The sequence below is a fragment of the Empidonax traillii genome, unplaced genomic scaffold, assembly GCF_003031625.1.
Source record: "Empidonax traillii isolate 1590-97213 ecotype Southwest subspecies unplaced genomic scaffold, ASM303162v1 scaffold235:size1242204, whole genome shotgun sequence".
Classification (NCBI taxonomy): Eukaryota; Metazoa; Chordata; class Aves; order Passeriformes; family Tyrannidae; genus Empidonax; species Empidonax traillii.
Genome location: NW_020955428.1, coordinates 745429 through 772339, shown reverse-complemented (window position 1 = coordinate 772339; position 26911 = coordinate 745429). Strand labels below are relative to the sequence as shown.

Genomic DNA, 26911 nt, shown 5'->3' with positions numbered 1-26911 from the left:
AATCAGCAGCTCCTGTAGCATTTAATTACTTATTCATCTTTATTCTGCACCCAGTGCTTGAAAAACTCCTGTTACTTTCATATACTAAAATGAAATGAAAAAAAAAAAATCTGTGACATATGATAGGACGGGGAGAATAAGTAGGATGATTGAGAAAACTCAAAGAATGAAATGAGGAATTGTTTATAAAGATCACACAGACACAAAGGTTGTGACTGAGTATCAGCCAGCTGTCTGCATCACTAAAGAACGAAGCAGAAACAAAATAAGCATAGCATGTTTAAAAGCGGTTCCTTCACATCAGACACTTTTTAGTATAACATGTACACATAAAACTTCAAAAGTGCTTTGGTCTCTGGACACATCTCTGCATAAAAAGCAGTTTTATAATGTTTCTATCCCAGCTGATAGAGAAAACATTCAAATAAAGGGTAATATTTCAATTCAGATGGTACAGGTCACCATGCATTTACCTTTTACTATTCCATACTTGATCTATTTGGTAAGAGAAACAATGGAGAAAAACATATAACCATTAATATCTGGAGATATAAAGACACATGCAGCACATGGGACTTCAAAGCTGAGACCAAATTCTACATGTTCTGACAAATCAGAGAAAAATAATGATCAGAATAGGGAAAGAAAGGCAAATATGGGTGAGAAGAGGAAGCTGTTTGCCTCCATAATAAATATTTATTGACTATTTCAGATTTTTTTTTTAATAGAAAAATCTATACAGCCATCTCAAAAAGGACCAAAGAGAAGTGAGTGTCAAAGGCTGCACTTTTCTAAACTGTCTCTCAGTTTACCTTTTAACACTTGCTGTCTCCATTGCTGTAGTGGCAACACAGAATGTACAAAGAGGGAGGCAACTACAAGGGTTCAAGGTGAGTGTAGACCTGAAAGTCAAATCTATAGCAAATTCCTCTTTTTTGCCTGAAGGCAAAAGGAAACTAAACTGACAGGAATATAAAAGCACAGATGTGGTCAAAAGAGAATTAGACTATGCATGCTGGTGATCTTTTACTAGAGACAAATAAATGTTAGCCTACTTAGGACTTTTCATTTGATTTATCAAAATAGAGGCTTCAGGCCAGAAATAGGTACACTTCTTCACTAAGACTTATTTGTCCCTTGATAATTTCCCTTCCCATTATGGTCTCTGGATGAGTGCATGTGCTCATGGCTGCTTACCAAAAATATCACTCACCTCCACATATGAATGAATAGACATTCATCACATAAAATAAGTGTCTATAACTATCTCTCAGTAAAGTGCTTTGCCAATGAGACAGAAGAAGGGAAGTATGCTTACATGAAGCTGTTGCTAACATCCTAAAAACCAATAAACTGACAATCTCAAACTGCACCTGTATATGTCTGTGACACACTTTAATTAAGAAAGGGGAACTGACATCCTTCTAAACTTGTTATAGTAGTTCAAAACCAATAAGGTTATTTTCTCCATTTCTGGCTAACAGCATTGTAAATCAGAAAAAGATGTTTTGAAGCTGATTTGGAAAATTCTCACTCACAATAGCCTCACAGAGACTTTGAAAGGCCTCCACTGTGCACTAGAAAAGAAGCCAATATTACAGTACAAAGGAAGAAGTAAGTTTAATTTTCACACACATTGTGTCAAAAAAGAAATTGAAAGGCTGTTCTTGAATAAAGAGTACAGGGATACACTTTTTTCTTAAAAAGTAAACTAATGGGGTTTTTTTACATAGTTAAGAATTTGCCAAGAAAGAACCTCTTTAGTGTTTTCCAAAGAAAGAACTGTTGCAAGTCCTGAATTCCCTAGAGATGCTACAGGATCTAAATCCAACTAGGGATGAAGGGAGACACTGCTTAATTGAGCAAAGGTTACAAAAAGTGAGGCATAATGATGTTCATTAATATGTCTTCCAGCAGCAAAAATCTTACGTAACTTGATTTCATATTTCCTAGGCCACTGAAATGAGACTTTATTTGTGTTTCTAGGTCAATGATAACCAAGATTTCATTGCCCTGAGAATTTTGGAAGCTCAACAGAGCATACTCGTAGGCACTGGAAAACATGGAGTGCCTGAAGGCTTTTCTTTTTTTCTGTTTAAAACCTATTTATTTATTTATAATTTTTTAAAATATGATTTGGAACTATGTCAAGGGGAAGAAAACTTCACACCATATATCCTTTAGCTGATGCCAAAGGCATTACCCTCAAAAGGATTTTTTAAAAAGATATGATTATTTTCTTTAAAAAAACGTAATATGAAGAGACAGATCTCAGTGTGTTAACACAAATTCCCTAATGAGTGAGCTACTGAAATCCACAGGAGTATAGCCTTTCTGGTCAGTGGAACCCTGTTGTGATGGGTTTTCTACACACTTAGTGCATATCCACTGTACTAGCTTTGTTGGGTCTTTTTTCCTTCTTCAAGAAAGTTATTTCTTTTTATTCAATCATTACTTTGCATTTCACTGTACCATGAGTACAGTACAATATAGAAGAAAATCTGCTAGTATATGCTTATTTTGCTTATCCAGAAAATTTTTAATCTGAGTGAGCATATTTTGGTTTAAATCCATTGTATTATGACAGCTAAAAAAAGGCATGAGAATCATTAAATTTGAATAAAACTACACAAAAGCAGTGGATTAAAACAGGTTTGTTTTACGTACAGGAAATAAAGTTATGTTTTAACAGAGCTTTTAGGAAAAAAAGTATCTGTTTAACATACCTCATCAGGATTTAATATAGGAATTCATAGAGATTGTACACCAGAGAACGCAAAAATGCCTGAATCAGAGTGTGGAGTCTATCAGAGGAAGAGAGAGGTAAGTTGTTGCAGCTTTCCACTCTCTGGGTGATGGAAGAAAAAGTATTTACTTTTACACAACAGCAGTAATCACCGTCCTAGCAGTGGAACCAGTTTTCAAATGCCAAACTGCCAGTAAAAGCACATCCAGTTTTACTTCAAAAGGACTACAATGTGCTTTTGGTGAAAGGAAATTAATTCTACCAAACTTGACTAAGGAAATATGACAGCTGTCTGATGTTAACAACCTTGGAAGACTTGACCTTTTTTGTTCGGTTGGTTGTTTTTTTGGAGTTTTTGTTTGTTTTGTTGTTTTGGGGTTTTTGGTTGGTTGGTTTTTTTTGGTTTGGGGTTTTGTTTTGGGTTCTTTTGTTTTGTTTTATAAAGTACTCTGAGGAAAGTCATGACTAGATTTCCAAGGCCAAAAGTAAAATGAGCATGCAACTTCAGGCTTGGATTTTTCCTGAAGAAGACTACTCCTATGAAGTGAGGCTGAGAGATTTGGGTTTGTTCAGCCTGGAGAAGAGAAGGCTCCAGGGAGACCATATAGAAACCTTCCAGTACCCAAAAGGGGCCTACAAGAAATAACCTCCTTCGACCCACTGGTCCCACTCCTACACACTTTTGATAAAATGAATTGTCAGTGATTATTAAGACAATTCTCCATCCTCTAAAGTATACGGAATTAAAATAAACTCCACTATCTATGCAACACTGGCAAAAACATGTAATAGATTTTCATAAAGAACCCATTCAAATTCTTGAAGACACTGTCTCTCAGGATTCTGTAAACCAACAGTATCATCACAGGCATTCTCGCACGTCTCTGACCAACACATGGTGCGAAGAGAATTAACCTTCTCTCCTTGCTACGTCTTTCTTTTGCCTGTCCCCCTAAACCCTACTACTGTCAGAAACAGGACAACTACTTATATCAAACTTAGGGACAAACTAGAACCTTTATTTCTAACGAGAACTGGTGACCAGACACCAGGGACTGACAGTAAGAAATCAGCAAAGATGCAATGCCATTTTATATTGCCAAAAAAAACCCTGAACAATCCCACAGGAAAAACATCACTCTACAATGCCAAGTAAAGCATTGCAGTGAGTCTATTTTGAAGGCATTTGAAGACATTATACCCTCTAGAAAGCAACCTTCAACACAAGGCAACAGACCATCAAAATAAGGTTCCTCCCATTTCAGATCAAACTGTTTTGTAGAGCTGTCTGCAGAACAGAAGTTACATTTCTTCCACAGTCTCCATCAAAGCTGTATCTCCTTTAAAGAAGCAAAGGAAATCTGTGTCCTCAGTGCTAACTCTAATTAGTTTCAAATTGTGTAACTGTGCACTGCATAGCGTATAACACGACAGCTTTGGATAAGTTTTACGACTCAGTTCCATAAAACTCCACAAATGAGGTTATGGTGGAAACACTGTCAGAGTGTCAAATCTTGCATCTTTTCTTTATGGGTACCAGCTGGTATAACTTCTGTTTTTTATGACAGAAAATACAGAAAATGGAGGAGGAATAAAGACCAAAATAGAAGTATTCTTCTTATGCGTCCTAAACATGCAACGCCTCCAGCTTGACACAAGACACAAAACATCTGCTTCATATTAAATGGCTCATTATTTCATTGAGCAAGAGCCCTCAAATTATTAGCATCTACCTATTTCCCTGCACACTCAACAATAACCATCTACCTCTTCAACAAAAGAAGGACACATTCCTCTTTCTTTGCTTCTGGCAACAGACTGGCTTGGCTTTGCCTAGCCTGTATGATTACTGACAAGTGATGAACTGCCAGCATTAACAAGTCATTAGATTCTTGCTTCAAACTAAGATGATACCACTATTAAGTTGGGTGCTGAATTATTGTCAGGAGTAGCTAAACTCAGCTTAGTTTTCGCTTATTTTGTGTGATTAAAATTTCCTCCACATTTCTTAAAAAAAAATAAAAATCAATGGGACAAGTCCAATATGTTTGGTATCATAAACTATTTCACTATTAAATGGTATAAATAATATTAATGCAGAGGTCTTGAGAAAGATTTTTAGTAATTGCAGTTCAAACTCCAGACTCCTAAGAGCAACTTTACGGTATGCAGCATTAAAAATATTCATTCAATATATAATGATAGGACAGACTTCATGAGCATGCCCACGTCTCACACAAGGGAGGTTTCCCAAACACCAACCTCTTTAGCGCAAGTGTACGTAAGCATCCTTGCCAGTGAATTGTGATCACCAAAATAAAAATGAGTGGTACTACATGACATCACCTATGAATTATACATAATTAGAAAAGTGAGATCTCTGAAAAAATCTCAGAGAAGCATCTCCTGTATGACAATTTACATAAGGGGAGGAATATTCCCCTGTCCAGGAAGAAAAAGATGCCAGAGCCCAGCTGAATGCTGAAGGAGCAAAACACAATAGACTAGTTGCAATTTGAGACTATCTCTAGTGTTCCTGTTCTGGTTTTTGGGTTCACTTGTGTATAATATGCATGCATACAGAAGACTGCTATTGGTAACCCTCTCAGAAGCAGAAATCCTGTCAAAGTTAATTATTCCTTTTCCTTAGGAGTCACTGCAGTCCCTCTTCAGAAGCAAATGGTCTAGACAGACAACTGAATAATCACTAAACAGACAACAAACTGTCCTCCTCACCTTGGTCTACTTCTGTCCCGCATTTTTGCTCTCCTTTTCTCTCTCTCTTTTCTGCTAAGTCTTCCCCTTTTTCAAAACTATTTAAACTGACAGTGTCTTTGTAAAGCTTGTACAACATAATTGGTTACTGTGACAACAGATGATACTGATTTTCTGCTTTTGGTCACTTCTCCAAAATTTCCTGTCTCTGGATCATGTGCTAGTATAGCCAACATCTGCTCAGTAGAGCAAGATTACTGCAAAACCACTACTGCAAAAAAATAAGTAGTGTTTAAAATAGGAAACACTCTTCTCCAGGCAATTCTACAGGGGTTTATGGGAGAGACATGAGAAAGGAATACCCTAAGGGCAACGTCTCTTTCCCTGTGCTTAAGTCACCTCCTTCAGCTCATTCTAGCTGCCATCAGAAGTTACGGGACCAAGAAAAAAAAGAACTTGACACTTACGCCATGTCTCTACAAGGCAATCACATTTAAGAAAAAAAAAAGGGGGGGGGCAAAAAAAGGCAATCCCCAAGTGTAATATTTCACATCTTCTATGGCACAGCAGCAATACAGCAGGTATCGCAGCACAGTTGTGGTGGGCTTGGGTTTTAATGTTCTTGGTGTGTTGGGTGTGCGTGTTTGTTTTAAGTAACAGAGACCTTTCCCTCATCATGAACCATAAACAACAAATAGACTTCTGCTGGGAGCTTTAACCCCTCGTCAAACAAGGAACATGCAAACTTGTCATAACATGCAGCAGTCTGTGTTGCTTTTTTAGTTCCATTTATGCCCCAGCAACTTGCCCAATACAACAGCCATGCAAGGTCTTTGTATTTTCAAATAGGTGATCTAACAATATCGGATAAAAACAACAGAAAATCCAGCTGGACCTGTAAATTCGATAAAGGAGATTTAGAAAAAAATAAAATAATGTGCTGCTTTCAGTCTTTCCTACTAATAAAAAACTAGGATTAAAACATCACTGGCCATTCATTATACGTAAGTTAATAAAAAATACTGCATAAGCCTGCTTGAAAATTGTCAGTGTTAGTGAAATACTGTTAGATCATCCAGTTACAAAATCCTGTCCAACTGAGTTTTTTATTTGATTTTAACAATCTGTTTGGGGTTTTTTTTCCAATAGAAAAAAAATTGAAATTAAAATTATCCAGGGAACGTTCTGCAAAATATCCACGGACAATAGAGACAAAACCATGCCTTAATTTCCCTCTATTGTAAGTTCTTATAATAGCTGTTCACATAAACCATGTTCCTTGATTAAAAATAATTCTATAAGAATGACTGATATTTGAAAAAAAAAAAGGTCCTACTGAAGGACCTTATTGCAAATGTTATCATTAACCATTTTTTTAGATGACTACAAAGTGGTTTTCTGCTTATGAGAAAAAAAAGTAATTTAATATAACAAACACTAACTTGGGGGGTCAATCAGTGAAAGATACTGGGACTTAAAAGAATACTTCCACGAAGCATGGCTATTAAATTTAACTCAGCTCCACAAATACTTTCCAATATAAGCTGGATGGACACATCAGGTCACAAGACAGACAGACTTATTACTAATGCTCACTCCATTTCCTTTGTCTGATTTGTTCTCCACTATGAAAAGCTTTTTTCTTTTAGCTCTTCAGGCAAAGAATTGGAATATTTCACATGCAGTAGACTAGCATCTTTTAAATGAGATTTCTTCTTCTTTAGAATAAGAGTTTGAAACCACAAAGACTCTCTCATTAAAAAGCAAAAAAAAGAGACCAAAAGCATACAATCAAATTGGTAGTTTTAGTCCTCAGTAGTTAGAAACAAGTTCTATGCCACAGAAAAGTTACCTAGTAAAGGTATTGAGAGAAGTAGACACAGTAAGTAAAATGCTGAAGGTATAAACAATAATACTGAGAATCAACCAGGCAATGTCTTAAAACCAAAAACTACAATTGTTTTTAGTGACTGGATACCAAAGAATATTTCAACACATACATAACAATTTCCAAGAAATGGAAATTATCAACTTAAATCCATTTAAAAAAGAAATTGAAAACATGCAAGTGCATGCAAATGCAGCAAGACACCTATACAGTGCTCCCTTTCCCCAGAAACACTTAATGACAAGTATACTCCAAAACCACAGATTTTAAAAACAGTAAAGGAATTTCACTTAGTTAGTTCATTTATATTGTATTTACTAATACAGTGCTCTAGCTTCAGTGCTTCTAACTTAGAAGTCATTGCTTTCTTAGAAATCTCTTCACATTCACGTATAATCAAAATGTGACAAGCATATTTATTCATAATACAGAGATTTTTAGATCATACCCATCCATCTTAGTATTGAAACTTTTTTTCCAGAACAGCATTAAACAATGTGATTCACATCTGACCTGTGTGTGTTCTTTAGTTTTTTCTCCAGCAAGAAAAGTATCTTTGCTTTACACACCATGGGGTTTTGTTTGTTTGTTTTATGTACCGCGTTGTGTTTAACACTAGCCACTCCTTCATGGATTTAGTGTTAAGAAAGATAGCTTCCTACTCTTCCAGTATTGCTGCACCACACCGCCTTGTAAAGCTTAAGTAGGAAGACAGGTGAAAAAAAGGTTTGAGTAACTGCAGCCAAACAACCGTGCCTACTAGACTAAGAATCTCATAGCAGCCAGAAATGTCAGAAGGCATTATCTGCAGGACCACACAAAAGAATACAAGATCATCAGAAATTATGACCCCAACTGAGGCTGACCTATCAAAAATGAGTAATTTCAACCAAGCATGACTGCTTTGCAGCTTCAGACTCAGCATGCTTCTCTCTGCCCATACACATCACCTCCTCTCTGCTCAGCTCTGTCCAATCCATGTGAGACACCTTCAAGCATCACAAAAACAGCACGACAGAGAAAAATGTTGATTGCTTGCACATCACTGGTGTTAGAGAAGCTGCTACACGGTCAGTGCCCATACATGCAGAAGAAACTGATCTGTGCAGAATGCCAACCCAAAACTAAGTGCAAAATGTCAGATTTATAGGATTCAGGGAATCTTTCATCAGGCTCCTTTCTCCAAGAAAGGTTCATACTATCTTAGCACATCATTGGGATCTAGCAGTGATCACAGAAGGAAAGTTGTAGCAAAGTTTAAGACTTCTTTTAAATAAAAGTAGTGTGGCTTGGGCTTGGATATTTATTATTGAAAATAATAGTTCATAATTTAGCTCAATTTCTCAGTTTAGCCCTTTGACATGGAAGACTGGATATAAATTAGGTAAGCACAACTCTAAAAGCACCTTTTTGGATAGTTTATATTTACATATATCCAGCATTAATCATCTTGTCACTATGAATGGACGTAATATTAAGGACGCACACTGAGTTAACCAGAAAGTGAAGGGGTCACGACTTTTGCTGCAGTGTTTTGCTGCAATGACAATGGCAGCCTGATCACATGCTCGTGTACTTTTCTTCCCTCAACATCCTTCATACTTTGAATGACTCATGTCAGTCAAATGTAACAAAAAGGAAGATTTGCTCTGCATTTCCTTTACTTCTTCATTCTCCAGAGAACAAGCCAAACACATCCATAAGAGAGAATGTGTGAAAATCATTGTAGCTTTTTAATTTTGTAGGTTCATCTATTTACTGCCTACCTCATAAACATTAAAGATGGGCTTATTCTATAACATTCCTTTCCAAGTTCAGGAAATATAACAAGAATGTTATTCTACATTTATGAATGTGGTAGTAAAATGAGGAATGATGAAGGTCAATACCATAAAGGAAGTTATGGAGTTAGGGAAGGAAAAATATCCCAGTACTTGTTTGAACCTGAGCTCAAGTACTTTCAAGTGCCTCACTCCCAACTTTCTACACCTGGGACTGCATATAACTCACACATAGGAGCACTGAAATTCAAATTCCCTGTAGGAGTCCTCCTCCTTCTCTTATGCAAAAATGCAGTGGGAAAATGTCCAAGTTTGTGTATGCTGCAAGAACACTACAAGTGCTGTCAGATAGATCTCTTCATAGGCTAATTTCTCTTACTGAAAAACTCACTTGTTACTAGCATAGGTATCTGTGATGCCCTGCTGGAAAGACGTGATCATCTGTTACATATGCAAGGAAAAATGGAAATAGTTTGATTTTCAGGAACTTACAGAGAATGGAGAACTAATAAAGACAGAGTTATCAAACACTCTACCGCCTAGGAAAATACAGGAAGATGCTATTCCCTCTCCAGTCTGGACTCAGGACCTTTCAACTTTTCAAAACTTCAGCAGTATAGAGCTTAACAGATTTGTCTAACCATTAGAAGTCTGTCAGATTTTCAGTTTCCTACACCTCCTACATTCTCCCTGGGGAAGAAGCCTGCTGCATAGAGTTGGCGTGACGACAGCATGGTTGCTCTGTGACTCTGGGAACAGCCACAGAAGCAAAACACGAAGACACTGATCATGCTTCACATTAACTACTGGGTTGGGATTCTGTACACCTTCTAGAATACCCCAAAGGCCTCATGTGCCAAATCCAACATTTCCATCTTTCAACTTGATCCACAAGAGCAGTGCCAGGAACAGAAGCTGTTTGTGGATGCAGGCAAGCCCCTCACATACAGAGGAGGGCAAGGAGATGATGCCTGTTGGCCAAAGGGGAAGAAAAGTTTTCAAATATTTGTCCAGGGGAGAAGCTACACTTGAAGTTTCTTAACAGACAGCTGTCAGACTGCTGAGAAACACTACAAATTCAACCATGGGAAAATGTGCCAAAATACACAAAGAAACTGATTATGTATTTTCAAATGCAGAATTCTGTCAGAATAAAAATTATGTTTTTTAATCAAACAAACCTGGGCCCAAACACCAGTTTAAGCTCATTTATCATGTATATTATAAGCATATTCATTATTCCAAGAGCAGAGGTGTATAGACATAAAGCCCCCCTAGGGACAATTATTCTTAGCTTTTTGTTTTTCTCCCTCTTCCCTCACTCTTTATTGATTCCAGATTTTGTTACAGTTTGCAAACAGTCTTATGTTTACAACCAACAAGTGCAGAGTTTCAGAACATTCAGTTTGTGCCACTCAAGTAAGACTCTGGGGAAAAAAATAAAACTAAATGCTGCATGTTTCTGCAATTTCCCCTCTAGCTACCTACACAGCACTCAGAGTAGCCTCCTTCAGCTTTCTTCATCTTCCAACAACCCCCAATGAGCATCACCAGACTTCGCAATGCGAAAGAAAAAAAGAAAATTGAAATAGTATTTTCTGTCAACTTCACATGAGTAGATTAGCTCTAGACACTTTTGACAAGTATCCAAACAGTGCTTCTATCAGCTGCATTTGTTGTTTCAACCTTGAAATCATTAGCAGTTTTGGAGCTCAATTATCTGTCAAAAGCATAACAGACTTAAATTTTAAATTTTTGAAAAAGAATTCTTCAATCCTTATGATGAATATACATCTCCCTTCTCTGTGTATTTAATTAGCAAAATATGTAGATTTCTACATGTGTTAAAAGTGCTGCTAAACATGAAACAACAGATCTATGCAAGAAAGACAAGCACTGTCTGTTTTAATGACTCAAACCTAGAAAGTTTTTAAATTTTCACAATCTTCACTAAGCACCTAGCTCTAGAAAAAGCCTAATAAACACAGAAACTCCTGCTTCTCAAATACAATATTTAGGTTACAATTATTCAGTAATAACTTTCACTCCCAGTTTAGAGGATTCTGAGTCACTACTGCAGCACGGAGGAGGGCAGAGGCAGGGCAGCAGAGGGGGAGGTTAATCGGAGTCTACTCTTTAGCCAAAGCCTGGAGCCTTGTTTCTATTATCAGGGACTGAGGCTCCCAAAAGCATCCCTACCCAGCGTGATGGCAGACCCTAACCACAGTGCTGATGTCAGGACGAAGTACTGCTCAGTGTCTCTCTGCTTCAAAACTCGAGATAGAAAATCACATACACAGGGCAAAATTGTGAGACATCATGAATAATTGTCTAAAAATTATGCCCTCCCCCTCCCTTGCACTTATTCGATGCTTAAAATATTTTTACGGTCTTCCCTCTTCTTTCAGGACATCAAAATGTTATAGTTATAGCATTTTGTTCAGTTGGAGAGCTACTTCCCTGGCTTGAATCTGATCCCTTCAGGGTAGTGAATGCTTACACAAACTTACTTCTAGCCTATCTCCTCTGAGGCAGATTCATCACTCAAAAAGATGGAACCACAAAACGGAAAATTTTTACGAATCACTGTTACTTGAAAAAATAAATAGAAAAAATTAACACTTTATATCAGGTTGATTCCAAGGTGAATGAACACAGACTCTATAAAATATAGAGCAAGGGGAAGAAAAATTTTAGATGACCTGAACTAATATTTAACTGAAAAGGTGATGTATTTGTTCCAGCAATTTCTTTTAAACTATCTCATTTACTATTCCCCCTTGTGATACTGCTAATATTAAATTCTCACTGACCTGTTTCACTGACTTAATGAAAAATACACTAATAAAAGCAATAATTGGATTCAATTATTGAAGTCTCTGTTGGTACTGAAAATTTTAATTTACACCCAAGTAAATCAAACAGTTACAACACTATGCATTTTTAATGACTGTTTATAAAATGATAAGCACAGTCCTTTCATTAATCAAGATATTTTACTTTATATTTTAAAAATTCTTCAACCATAGAAGTTGCAAACCAGCTGCTTCAAGGGAGAGAAGTTCTTCTGTGGTTTTTTTTAATCTTTTCCATTACTTATATTAGGACATCTAGACTAAAAATTATTTAGCAATGCAGACAGAATGTATAATTCACTTCAAAAAAAACCCCAAAATAAAGCTATCAAACATTTATTTAATGATTTAGGGCTTTAGTTTACTCTCTCTAAAACTTATCAATATTGTCCACAAATACAAAATTGCTGACATCAATATTATGAAACTGATTGGGAAATATCATTGGCATATTGCGTTATACCATCAAATACTGGCATAAATATTTTTTCTCTCCATTTACTCATTCATTTAGAAACATCTAAAACATTATAATTGTACCATAACATACATAAATTAGTATTAATAGCAGCTATTAAGTTCTTTGAGAAGAGTTTGAAATGTTCTCTCTCACAACAGCCTATGCCTTTAAGTATCAGCCCACACTGGCCAGAAGTTCAGCAGAACTACCTATGCAGCTTCCCACATGCCCCCAAAATCTGTCCTATGGAGAAATGGGGTACAAGGATAACAAACAGCAGCCATGTAACATTAGTATAATCATGTGTCAGTAATACTATGTCACCTCTGACCATGAAAAACTGGTGTTAAGGTTTATCTTCATTCACTGCAAAACCAGAAGAGGTTGCTCATGTCATAGAAGTTACTGCGCACATATTCTCTTATTTGGCATAGTGGGCTACCAAGTTTCACATCCAGTTAATATAAAGTGGTTGCAATCACTTTGGAAAACAGTAGCTTCACTACTAGCCCTGACATAATGTTACATTATCATTAAGCAACAAGATAGAATGGACCCTCGAGAAAACTTTAATTTTGTACAGGATGCTTTCAAAGTGTCCTCACACATTACAGGGTACTTAATTATAAGATGACCAACCAAGCACGTAAAATAGCTTCTTAGTAATAAATGGGTGATTGTGAGAACAACATTGCACTCCTTCCAGAACAAGGTGCCTTAAGAACCACTTTAAAATCAAGACACAAACCTAAAAAAACCAAACACCCATAAGCAACAACCACCTCACCACTCAAATACATTCTATCTAAATTACACCACAGTCAATAGAATTCGGTAAATTATTGATTAAAACAAAGTAATCTCAGTAACTCTGGGGAATGACTGCAGACATTGCAGACCTATCAGGCACAGCACTATATAGAGGAATTGTATTTGTACCTTACTCTTGAAGCTCAGGGTATCCCAAGTTCTTATAATGTGGACAATCATTGATGATACTTTAATTGACACAAGGAGTCATGTTACTGACCTCACAAGATGAGTATTCAGGCTCCAAATCTGATTAAAAGAAAAAAACCTAATCTTTTCCCCACAACAAGTAACCAGTCTGGATAAATCTGTAAGTGGTACATAAGGACCTCCAGCAGCTGAAAGTGTAGGAGCAGGAATCCTAGACCTAATATTAACACTCTTCTGCAAAGCAAGACTGAATTCACATTGCAGGAAATGCATGTTAGCAGAAACATAACCTCCAGCAATTTTCCTAAAAAGAAAGCTCCAAATCTTTAAGCAACATTTTTGGTTTAGACACCCTTTGGCATACTAAGTTGAAAGCCCAGACATTCAGAAAAGAAAGCTGTTTCTAGTAACATTCTTAGCAGCTTCCCAGCCCCTTAGACCAACCATCCTGCAGGAGAGAAATTCACTGAAAACCAGGCTGGAAGACAGAAATGTATGGTAACTGTTTAGGAAAAACTAATAGCTAAGCAACTAATAGCAAGATTACTTTGCCCATTAAACCAATACCTATCCTTGCATTTCAAAAATGCAACAAAACAAAAAAGGGTAAAACTAACAAGAAAGTATAAGAAAAATCAGAATCCCATCCCCTCCCCTATTTTGTAAATATATTTTGAAGGCTAGCCTTTAATCTCTAGAATCTGCATGAAAACAGGAGTGGGCGGCTTCCATGGAAACACAATTTTTCCAGTTTATGATTGTCTGATTTTTCTAGGGTGGATTACTGACTGTAATAAAAGGGGATTGAGGTTCCAATAGTTCAGGAGTTAATTGGAATAAATATTTTTCTTCTCTAAAAAGTCTGCCTGCACCAGTAAGAAACCAGGATCTAGATTAAAATGTTCTTAACAGAAAATGAAACAGATTCTTCACCAGTCCCCATCTGCAAATGCAGACAGTTTCAGAAGGATTTTAACGTGGCAACAATCTCTCTGTTTGTGTATACTTAAGAATACAGAGTGCATCATAAACTAATGATCATTTTCAGTTTCTCCAAAACAGTGATGCACAGGGGACTCTGCCCATTGAGAACACAAGAAGAAAGACAGTAAAACTCTACAGCACTTGCACAAAATTCATATGGAAAATGTCAGTTATATAAGGAGGTTCTTAGATTTTCAGCAATCCCTGCAACCTCCATACTACACCTTGAATGACAAGTGAACAGTTTTGCTAAATAGAGCACGTTTCTTATAGTGGTCATATTTATCAAAACAGATTACAGAGAAATCAAGGAGAGATTAGAAGGTTCTGTGACTATACAGAAAGAATCTCAAACTGGTGTCAGAATATGAAAAGTATGAGCAGGACAAATAGTTTTCAGCTCTACCTAATACATGCTATGAAAGCTCCTGAAAAAAATATGACAATGGACACTGTATTATTGCGGCTCTCTAGCTGTACTCTACAGGTGGAAAAACAGACTCACTGTTGCTGTGCCAGTGTTTTTTTCCTGCCTCTCTACCTTTGGAAAAACAGACCTCAGCAAAAAAAATATTGGCATTCGAAGAAACGCCCTGTCTCATTTACTTGTACCAGTCCATTTCTGTGATCCTGTGTGAAAGCTCATGTGTGGATGTATTGCCCTTAGGTCTCAAGTGGTACCCAGCATTTTTGATGCAACTGAAATACCAACTGATCTTTAAAAAAGAAAAGCATAGACAAGCTGAAATCCCTGAACACTTCTCTGAGTAGTTACAAAAAGCTTAGAAAAAAAATCTTGGCTGTTTCATAGACAGGTATGTAGCTGAAATGATTTGCTTAATGTGCAGCTGCAAACAAAAAAGAAAGTCAAAGAATACTGAGTATCATCAGAAAGGACAAAACAAAAAGCCAAATGTTTTACTACAGTATAAAACAATGATGCAACTTCATCCTAATTATCACACGCGATAGCACTCTCTTCACCTCCAGAAGGATATAGTAGAGTCAGAAGAGCACAGCAAGATGAACAACACAGGTAGTTAAGGGAAAATAGCGGTTGTCTTATGGGTAGAGAATAAAAATGGATCACTAATACACTTGTGCTCCATCACCTTCACTGGCTGGGCTTGTGGTCCACCCTCGAAGGTCAGGCCACAGACAGTAATCATCTTGCACCTCAAGACACAAGACTGAAAACATGTGTCCGCTACATTTCCAGTGCATCAAGATATTACAGGGTTTCATTAGTAGTAGATGGGCCATTGCTAATTATGATGGAAGAAGAGTGGTCTTTTGGGATGTGAAACAAGAAAATACCAGAGAAAGAGGCACTGGACTCATCACAGCCTTTTAAGGACAAAGAGAAAGGCTGATTGATGTGCTGTTTCTGCAGCATAAGTAATTTCTGTCACATACATTTTCATATGCAGCAATGTCAGAATGTCCTCCTAGGTATTTGAGGATATCTAAAAACCTTTGGTAAGAATAGACTTTACTCAGTGGTTTGCAAAAGATTCAGTGAGGTCCTAAAAATTTATATAGGAGTCTTTGATTAAAATAAATAAGACACTGGTTCCTCAGAAAAGAGCAACATGAGCTGTATACATCAAAATGATAGTATTAAAAAGGAAACTCCACAGAAATATTTTATTTATTATACTGAAAAAGTGTTTCTGAATTGTTTTTTTCCACAATAAGACAACCTGCTTTATTGTGCAGTAGTGACAGAATAATTTGTTTTTTCATTACCCAGGTTATTTATTATTTTAAGTACTGATCTGTTGCAATTTTCCTGACTTATCACAAGACAACCGCACTTCTGGGAACAAGATGAAATGCAGGCAGAAGAAACATTTTTTTGGTCAAAGTTAAAAACACACTGCACTGGCATCCTAATTTAACACTTCATTCTTTGTGGCATGGTTTTGTTTACGCATCATTCTTTTGGAGAAAAAGCCCAGGAGAGCAGTGACACACACCTGAATCATTCATGTAACACACAAATCAGTTTGAGTAAATCCTTAGCGAGCAATGGATCTAAGTCAGACAGTCCACTTGAGAAATCTCATTTAATTTCAGGCATTAACTACACTCTTCCTTTCCTGTAACAAAATATCCCCACCCACAATTTCCACCTCTTCCTCCTAAACACACCTCAAAGAAGGGAGTCTCAGTTAAAGCTTAATGAGTTGTCCTTGTACAGTACAAGTTTTTGGTACAGTACAATCCTTTTTTTAACAATAATTAACGTTCAGGACTCTCAAATATGGAAAGCACTTAAAACTTCAAGAGTCCTTAGAAAACTCTTATCCATTGCAAGATTACCTAAGGAGCTCTCAAAACCTTCAGTAATGCTGACTGACTATTGGGAAGGCTATTCCCCCTCTTGATAGAGCATTCAGATTCTAAAACCACATCCTTACTTCAAAGAGCCACTTCACAGCAGCATAGTACATATTGCTCAAGCTCCTGCTTCAGTCACACCCCTGTCAGTCAGACCAGTTGCAGCTCTTCCTTTAAGCAAGAGGATGTATTGATCTCCCACTTCCAACTATAGATGGTTTAATTCTCCTTTCTCACCTCCTCACAGCTCACATCTCAGTCAAAATAAGTATTTCAGCAACATGGCCGACCACCTCTAAGCAGCACACATTTCGTGCGTGCTTTATGTCTTACATGATAACTAACAAATTAATAAAACTCTTTCTAGACTATAATTTAAGAGCATAGACAGGAGCAACACCAATACCATAATGTTTAACTTTTCATTCTTAGATTTAACAGTTCCTAACATGGAAGCAGATTTTGATACAGAAAATACCCAAGAAAAACAAAATCAAGAATAACTAAGTAGGAATTAATTCAAGATTAAGCCCATTGCCCAAAGTCAGACAGGAAATCCGAATGAGCCCAGAAAAGTTAAGGCTAGAAAAATGTTTTTTTCCTCACAGACTTTTCCTGCTGGTAAAGAGAACAATGGAATTACAGGCACCCTGAAGGTATAACAACAAGTAGAAAGCAGTTTCCAGTTGGCTATGCTAACACTTTTGATAAAGTAACGACAGTTAAGTAAAACAGAAAGAAATACCTGAAACTTCCATCATTTGATTAATTTAACAAACCAAATGTGAAACATAGGCAGTAACTCCCAAAAGTTTGAAGAATATCTGAAATATTAATGACCTATCCACAGACATAAAATTACCAATCAAACATTCACAGGTCCTTGGCCAAATCATTCTGAGCTCAAAGGAAGCTAAGTTAAGCATCTATTTGATCCAAGATGCATGCATTATTTAGCGTTACCGAGACATTTGTTCATTTATGCAGACACATGCCAACTGGATTTATGTGGGAAGGTACCCATTTCTGCTTAATTTGAAATGTCCTAGCTCTCTCTCTGAAAGCTAAACCACAGTGATTTATATCATTTAGGTAGGCTTTGTATTTTAGCAAAAGCATACTTTCAAAAAGCTACAGTCAGGAACTCTTCCAGTGGAAAAGTGAGATATAATGCTCTCAGTACATCTCCAATGAACAAGATGTTGGCATTTGTGTTGCCTCCTGTTCTACACAGGTGGAACTCTAGGTATTTCCACATGCACAGAACCAGCCCACTGAGTTTTCATTGTATTTTTGTGGTTTTTCTGGCATTCTAAAATATGCACATAAGGGTGGTCTTTCAGGGGGTTAAGGAGAGTGGGCATGGGGTGGTGTTCTTGTTTTATTGGTTTGGGTGATTTGGTGTTTGTTTTTTTTCCCCCTAGTCTATGCAGCTGATCAAACTTTGCATCACACCCTTTAAAGTCCTAAATAAATATTTATAAGGAAGACTGTTAAAGAACAGAATGAAAATGAAACAAGAGCTGCAACGGACTAGAGACAGTGAGAAACTGAAATCATGGGGGAAAAACTGGCAATAAACTCTGAAAAGGTAGCTGCCCTCAGTTTCTTCTCCCTATAAACTATTCCCTGTTGTCCCAGACTTATGAATGTAGACTCAGTTATAGGTACACTACATATGAACAATTTTTCAACTCTGGTACTTTTAAACTTCCTCTCAGTGTCCCAAAGCATTTAATAATTTTCCAGTATTCTCAGGACTGCTCTAGAGCCCACTCTTAAAGACAAAGAAATTTTGATAATAATTAAAATAGGAAATTCATGCACCCTTATTTAAACTTCCTCTTGCCCTGCCCCACAGAGAAACACTCAGCACCCAGACTGGATGTTGCTATGGCTTGACTGCACTTAGCATTTAGTATGTGTTAAGACTATGAACAGTCCAAAATTTAAAAATATTTGCTACATCCTGAAAGATTTATGTTAATCTAGGAAATACAGGCTAAATCTGTAGCCTTTATTTAGCTTATTAACATTGCTGTTGGTAATGTTTGCTTTCACAGCATAAGAGGAGTAATATTTTAAACAAAAACAAGATTAAACATCAAATGGCAAAACATTTATTTCCTCCTGTCCAAACACACCTCAGTAGCACACAAACAATGTGAGCTAAACCAAACTGTCACAAATACTGCACTTATTTATCTAGCACTGCTGAAGCCAAGTGCTGAGTGGGGGAGAGTAACAGAGGGCAGGACCAATTGAATTAGTGCCATTAACCTGAAGCAAACAAGTCATCTTATGAACTTGAGGGGAAAAAGAAGAGATTAATAAGAACAACAATAATTGAGTAACCAGAGGTAAAAAGTAATGCTAATACAAGAAGGATTAAGAACCCAGAAAAATAAAGGGAAGGAGATGAGACTTGGGGGGCACATTGGGACATGAACATGGGGGCACATCTTACAGTGCTCAGCCACTGTTTCACCACTTAAATTTCAAAGTACCAGCAAGGACAAGATAAGGTAAGCAAGTTGGAAATAAGAGAAAATGGGTGAGAGTGGTGGAGATAAAATGACATACTGAACTGTTCAATTTGCCAAAGGACAACTTCAAAGCAACACTCAGATGTGAAACTAAATGACAGAGGAGATCAGAGGCACCCAAACCTTGCTCAGACAGACCTGGGAGAACCTTTCCAAGACCCACTTCTGCTGCAGAAGCTCAAGATAGGATCATAAAAAAGAATTGATTAAAAGTAATCTTACAAAATAAAAATGAAATGTTTAGGAGGTTTAATGCTTGAAGAAGCATGGGCAAAGAAACATAAAAAAAAGTACCAGGAGAGCCACTGCTGAGAGGTGGAATAAACGGCATATCCTTTGGAGAGAGAGAAATCAAGTCATGTCTCTGTAAAATTCATCTCATACACATTTGAGTTGCACCTCAAATCTCCACTGAAAAATCCCAGCTTAACACAGGCTACATATGGAGAATCTTAAAGGCAAAGCAAGTGACACTGGCCAGCGATATCCACCACAAGGCACAGAGTAACTGACAGCATGGAATCAAAAAGTTATTTTATGAACAATCCACTGAAAGGGCGGTTTTGGCATAACATTTTGAAAATAAAAACCACACAAATAAACTCATTGTGTTCCTCAACCAAGAACATCGCTATTCAACCTCCTAATCACATCAGCCAATTACTTAACCATGCTGAGGAAGCAGAAGGACTTCTAATGGGGTTTGGCGTTTTTTTGATGGATTTTGTTAGTTTGAGTTTTTTTTAACCCTGCAGTTTTTACTTTTGACCTGAAAAAAACCAACTTTTCAGCTTAATGAAGTTTATTAGCAAATTGCAGCTTCAGCAAGGAATGAATCTGCTAAGAAACAGCAGTAAAGCACTGCCATGGAGAATCAAACCAACAGACAGATGAGGTTCAGCTCCCCTCCTCTGGCAATAACTAATAAGCGACACTTAAACAGAATGCCAAATACCATGTGCTTATAATTCATGTTTGGTATAGCACAGAATCATTACATGACATACAGGAATCTTTTGGTTCCTCCTACCAAAAAAACTTCTAGGAAATAGTCATCCAGTCATAATCTAAGAAATATCTGCAATTGCATACTGTGCTCTTGCTTGCATAGGTGTATTAAAAACATAAAGTGATGTGCAGGGTTGCTTTGACTTTGTGCTTTTGCAAACCACTAATACAGTGTGTATTATATACTTGACTCAGACAACTATATCCAATACTCACCATGACATTGCAAGAATATTGCCTTTTTGAAAAATGAAAGAATAACCTCCAAAAGCTCCTGAATGCACTCACTAGAGTCTTAACCTCAACACATAAAAAAATACCAGTTATCCTTCAAACATAAGGGCAAGGATTAAACAACCCAGAGGTGCTCTCTCCTTCATACTGCTACAGTTCACTAGTGATCCAAATGAGCAATCCAGCACCATTACTACTGAATTTTTCAATTTCAGAATGACATATAAAACCCCAGTTTTATAAATCAATTTGAGATCTTCAGATGAGAAGTAATACCAGTATTATTTGCTATTATCATGCACATACTGTAATCTAGCATGAGACATAAACAAGCCTTTAGAAAATGATCTGTAGAGATCTATCACCTTCCACTGACCTCCTTCAAAATGTATTTGGATTTTTTCCAGCTTCTTATTGCACTCTGGCACTAATAATCTCCCATTTGATCATTAGTAAACGTACACAGCAGATGTGCCTACAGAGCATGATGCTTTAAGTGGATAAGAACAAGAAGAGATGAACTCTCAAGAAACAAAGATCCTGAGTTTATGCTAATAATTTTACTTTAAAAGACTTTAAATTAAGGAAAAACAGGCAGATTTCCTTAAGCTCTTCTATTTTGGAATTAAGTCTCAAACGATGCTCATTTCAGACTACATTTTCTGTATATCCCACAGTACTCCACGTATTTCTGTATTACTAAGTTTTTCGAAATTCAATTTTTGCCCTCACTAAACACCAAAGCAGAAAAGATAAAAGTGTAGTGTTGGCAGAGAGCAACACACTTGTCACGCAATTAGCTATATAAAGCTGCATTTGTTCTCCTTCCCCATTTACACCATACAGATGAACAAATATGATGGTAAGATGGAACCAGCTTTATTACAATGAATTTTTCCAATGGCGAAAACATCCTAACTTAATTACTGATCAGAGCTGGTAAGATAGACTCTACAGTCTACATGAATGAAGAAAAGTGTGCGCAACAGAGTTTTTTTCTGTCAAAAAATATGTAAAAATTAATACCCTATTATGTAAAAAACCAGAACAGGAGTACCAAAATCAGAAAGTTAGAACAACATGTTACAGTTACAACAGTACAAGACAGAGGTAATTCTTAGTTCTCAAAAACAGTTTGGAATCATCTTTGCAGTATAAATCTGCATGGGTAGGGTGATGATATTACTGGTCAGTTCAGTAACATGCAGAAAGGCACTTGACATAAGTTTACTAAACTTACATTCAACATTCCTTTTACAATTCTTGTTCAGTTCTTATTTTTGTATGCCTTCCTTAATTTTAGAGTAAAACAGCAGTTCTACCTGGCTGGATTCCAAAAATACCAGGAAACTGAATATGTCTCTCAGAAATCCTTTAGATTAAATTTTATAGAGAATGTCTCAGTTGTGTTTTACTGGGTAAGGGTGGAAGCAAAAGGGGTGGAGAAATTAGTCACTAGGAAGTATTCATCATTTCTCCTGTTCAAAAATTTGCTTCATTCAATAATTCACAGTAGCATATTTGTCTATAAAACTTAAGCAACTTACTTTGCAGTGGTCATACTGCTGCTGTAAGGTTGGAACATCCCCTCCAACAGGCATTTGCTTTTTCAGTTCTTCATCTTTCGCATTGAGCCATTTGATTAACTCTTCCAGGGATGTCAGCAATCTGTTCCATTTCTCTGCACTGGCCTCCAAGTGAGCCCTGTGAAACAACATAAAAACATCTTTAAAGCCCTGAATAGCAAAACCAGGCAATGAACAAAATTACTCCATCAGTAAGATAAGAATGTTTCAAGTGCAAAAGCAACTTCACGTTAAAAAATCCTGTACTTCAAATACTTTACACAGCAAATCAAACTAAGCAGAGGAGAAATAGGGGAAAACAGACAAATGTACCTGATGCTTTATCCCATCTAAACCCATGAACACTTCATGTCTAAGCAATATAAAACAACGCTGTGTTTTGTTGTGACTTCACCACTGTTGCACATGAATCACAAGCGTAATTTTCTGAGCTAAAGCACTGCAGAACTGAACTCTTTCATGCGAGGACCTTGACTCTCAAGACGCAAAAAGCAGCAAGCTCTCTCAGCAGTGACCAACAGCAAATTACTTGTGCTGCTGAACATATCAATAAGTAATACAGGTTATTTAATACATTCTCTTTAGTCAGTGGTGAGTTACCAAAGGATTAACACACTGAATCTGTTATTCCTTAGTTTACTTGACAAAAAAAAAAAGTCAAATTCCACAATATTTTTCTATACTTTTCAAAATACCTTGACTTGATGCCCTCTCCCTCAAGTGTCTACAAGATGCATAGAAACCTTCAACAGGGACTAATTACTCCTCTTTTACTGCATTCATTCTATGTTATGGAATCATTCGAGACCAGCATGTGCTTAGTTTATACCAGTAAACAACAATTTTTTTCTCCTCGCTAGTGATGGAATAGAGCTGAATGCTTTTCATCGTAGTCTGACACCAGCTCTGCAAATTCCTGTCCTGCTTCTGATGGATGAATGAACTAAACTCTACTCCCTTTCCTATTTTGCACATTGTCAGTTATTTTTTTTTTTCTGATTCACCGTGACTTGCACCTTAAAACTTTCACCTGGTTTCTCTTGTATTATCATCTCAAATGGCATTTGAGTGAATGTTTGGGACATTTGTGCTGTAAGGTTAATTTCAACACACGCTTAGGTTTGGTCACACTGAGATCTCCCAGCGATACTAGGATAGATGAACCAAGAAAGAAGTCACGTTAGGAGTGTATGAAGAGAGAAAAACACATAGCAAAAAAACCCAATCACATTTCTGAAAAGGATAAACTAACTTTACGAAGAGGAATTTATTCTCCTTCAATTCAGTGAAGGAAAACACTTGGGTAACTATTTCGGAAAAAAAAAAAAAAAATTAAGCACTTGCTAGAAGCAACCTTTTACTGCCTACAGTAGTAATCAAGTTTGAAATCTCTGTTGACAGTAGGAAAAGTGCCAGCAAAACCTCAACTCTAGACATGAGGAGAGCAGACTTCAGGCTGCTCAGGGAATTAGTACGCGAAGTCCCCTGGGAAAATGTTTTTCAAGGTGGTGGGGTCCATCAGTGCTGGTCACTTTCCAAACATCACCTCCTAAAGGCACAGGAGCAGCAATTCCCAGATGCTGGAAGTCAAGGAGGTAAGGCAGAAGGCTGGGTTGGCTGAGCACGGATTTTCTCTGGATATAAGGCAAAGAAGGAAGGTGTGTGTCCAGGGGACGCAAGGTCAAGTGACAGGGGAAGAATTCACAAATGCTGCTTGCTGCTGTAGGGAGAAAATTTGCCAAAGCTCAGCTGGAGTTGAAGCTGGTCAGAAATGTGGGGGACAATAAAAATGAAAAAATTACTTTTTTTAAGTATATTAATGGGAATGTGTGTGTTGGCCAGTCTTCGCGAACAAAGCCTTCCAGCCTGCGCATTGGATTTTTTAGGTGAGACACAGTGTGCGCGGAACTGAGCCCACCCTTTAATCCTGAGGTTCATCTGCTGGGGCCAAGCACGCTTGGACGGTGGCAGCGAGGCCCTCAGGACGTAGATGGATTGCCTTACAGGGCTAATGAGCTCCATCTGCCCAGGGAGTGGCCCTGACCGGGAATCGAGCCTGGGACTCGGCAGTGACAGCGCCACGTCCTTAACCACTAGACCACCAGGGGCTCCCTATTAATGGGAATAGGCAGTATAGAAATATAATTGGCCCATTACAGGATGAGCATGGTCACCTCACAGACAGGGACAGAGTCAAGGGAGAGGTGTTTAGTGCTTTATTTGCCTCTGTCTTCAACATGGATGAAGGGGGTCTCAGTGCCCTGAACTGGAGGACCATGCCTGTGAGAATTATCAACTCCCAGTCAACCCTGAAACTGTGCAGGATCTGCTGCTCCAGCTGGACCCCTAAAAATCCATGGGGCTTGATGGGATTCATCCCAGAACCTTCAAAAAGCTGGCTGATGTCATCGCAAAACCTCCCTCAATAATTTTTGAGCTGTCTTGGGAATCCAGAGAGGTCCCAGCTGACTGGAAGCTGGCCAGCGTCGTCCCAGTTTTCAAGAAGGATGACACCAGAAGCTACAGGCCTGTCAGTTTCATTTCAGTGCTCGGTAAAGTCATAGAGAAGATTATTCTGAGAAGTACTGAAAAACACCTGAAAGACAACACAGTCACATAAAGCCAGCATGGTTTTATGAGAGGAAAGTCCTGTTCATCAAACCTCATTTCCTTCTACAAAAAGGTAACCCACCTAGTCGATCAAGGAAAGCCAGTTGACGTAATCTTTTTGGATTTCAGTAAAGCTTTTGATACTGCCTCTCACAGGATCCTTCTGGACAAAATGTCCAGTGCACAGCTGGATAAACACATTATGTGGTAGGTAAACAATTGGCTCACAGGTCAAGCACAGGGGGTAACAGTGAATGGGATAACATCAGACTGGTGATCTGTCACTAGTGGGATTCCACAGGGCTCCATCTTAAGCCCTGTGCCCTTCAACATCTTCATAAATAACTTGGACACAGGACTGGAAGGGATACTGAGCAAGTTTGCAGATGACACAAAACTGGGAGGAGCTGTTGACTCCCTCGGAGGCAGGGAGGCCTTGCAGAGACCTCTTAGAGGGCTGGGCAATCACCAACCACAAGAAGTTCAACAACAAAAAGCACCAGATTCTGCACCTGGGATGCAGCAACCCTGGATGTTTGTACAAACTGGGGAATAAGAATGCTGGAAAGCAGTGGCCACGGAAAGGGACCTGGGGGTCCTGGTCAATTCCAAGATGAATCTGAGTCAGCAGTGCCCTGGCAGTCAGGAGGGCCAACCATGTCCTGGGGGGGGCATCAGGCAAAGCATCGCCTGCTGGTCAAGGGAGGGGATTGTCCCACTCTGCTCTGCACTGGGGCAGCCTCACCTTGCATATTGTGTGCAGTTTTGGGCACCTCAAAATAAGAAAGATATTAAGCTCTTAGAGAGTGTCCAAAGGAGGAGTCACAAGGATGGTGAAGGGCCTTGAGTAGAAGCCATATGAGGAGCTGCAGAGGTCACTTGGCCTGTTCAGTCTGGAGAAGAGGAGACTGAGGGGAGACCTCAATGCAGTCTTCAACTTTCTCATGAGGGGAAGAGGAGGTGAAGGCACTGATCTCTTCTCTGTGGTGACTAGTGTTAGGACCTGAGGGAATGGCGTGAAGTTGTGTCAGAGGAGGTTTAGGTTGGATATTAGAAAAAGGCTCTTCACCCAGAGGGTGGTTAGGCACTGAACAGGCTCCCCAGGGAAGTGGTCACAGCATGAAGCCTGAGTTCAAAGCATTCAGATGATACTCCTGGGCACACAGTGTGACCCTTGGTGCAAGGCTCAGGGTTGGACTCGATGATCCTTGTGGGTCCCTTCCAACTCAACATATTCTGTGATTCTGTGAAGTAGTGTTCAGATCTATAGCATTCTGTACTTTCAATAGTGAAATCTCTATTCATCATGACTTATTACTGTCTCTAGCACATATAAGCAGCTCTCACCTCTAAAAACCAGTGCTCTGAGATTCTGTTCTAATTATTAAGCAAAATTCTTGCATACAAAATAAATTGGAGCTTTGTAAGGAAGGAAAAAACTCCAATTAATTAAAGGACAATTTAAGGGAGACATAGTTAATAGTGAGACAGTATTAATAGTGAAAAAACTAGTTTGATAATAATGTAAATTATATGGGATATGATACTAGATCAAATGCACTGTAATTGACCACTATTTGTGTGCATGCCACATCACTGACAGTAGCAGAGCATCACAAGTACATGGTTTAAAGCCAAGTGCAAGTTAATCTTACAGGGGTAGAGCAATAAGGGGTGGGGAGGAAACTGACTACACTAAGAGGGACTTAAAAATTTTTCCCTGAACACTAAGTGAGTTAACCTCTCTCTTCAAAATTCAGAAAGGCATTAAAGGGAAAAAAAAAAAAGAGAAAACTACATCACATTAGCCTGGATTTATCCTGAATATTACCCTTCTAATCTTACAAAAGCCATACTGAAAATAAAAGCAAGATGCAGCAGTTGAAAAGTAGACAGAAGCATTCAGTTCTCTTGAGAAGCAAAGACACGCATTCAGCAAACCCCATTCAAATCAAATGCTGCACAGGAGCAATGGAACCAACATATGCTCCAATTTACATTTCAATGTAAAGTTTTAGTATCACCTTTACATTTGTCATACAGACATTATCAAAGAGAGGAAATAAACCAGGCTGAAGTTCTGAAGTATTTCTTGGGCTTGTTTGTTCTCAGTCAGGATTTCTGGCCTTTGCTTTGGAATTGGTACTTCTACTAATAAACAACCTACAAACAAAGCTTCAGGTGTTTGTGCTCAC

The 26911-nt window shown here is 38.0% G+C and overlaps 1 protein-coding gene across 1 annotated transcript in view; it reads right to left on the bottom strand.

The window, feature by feature from the left end:
- UTRN (utrophin) overlaps positions 1-26911 on the bottom strand; it is a 374661-nt gene that overhangs the window by 98605 nt on the left and 249145 nt on the right. Inside the window, exon 53 of the mRNA XM_027888221.1 lies at positions 22068-22224. Coding sequence (XP_027744022.1) covers positions 22068-22224 — 157 coding nt within the window. The remainder of the gene's footprint in view (positions 1-22067; positions 22225-26911) is intronic.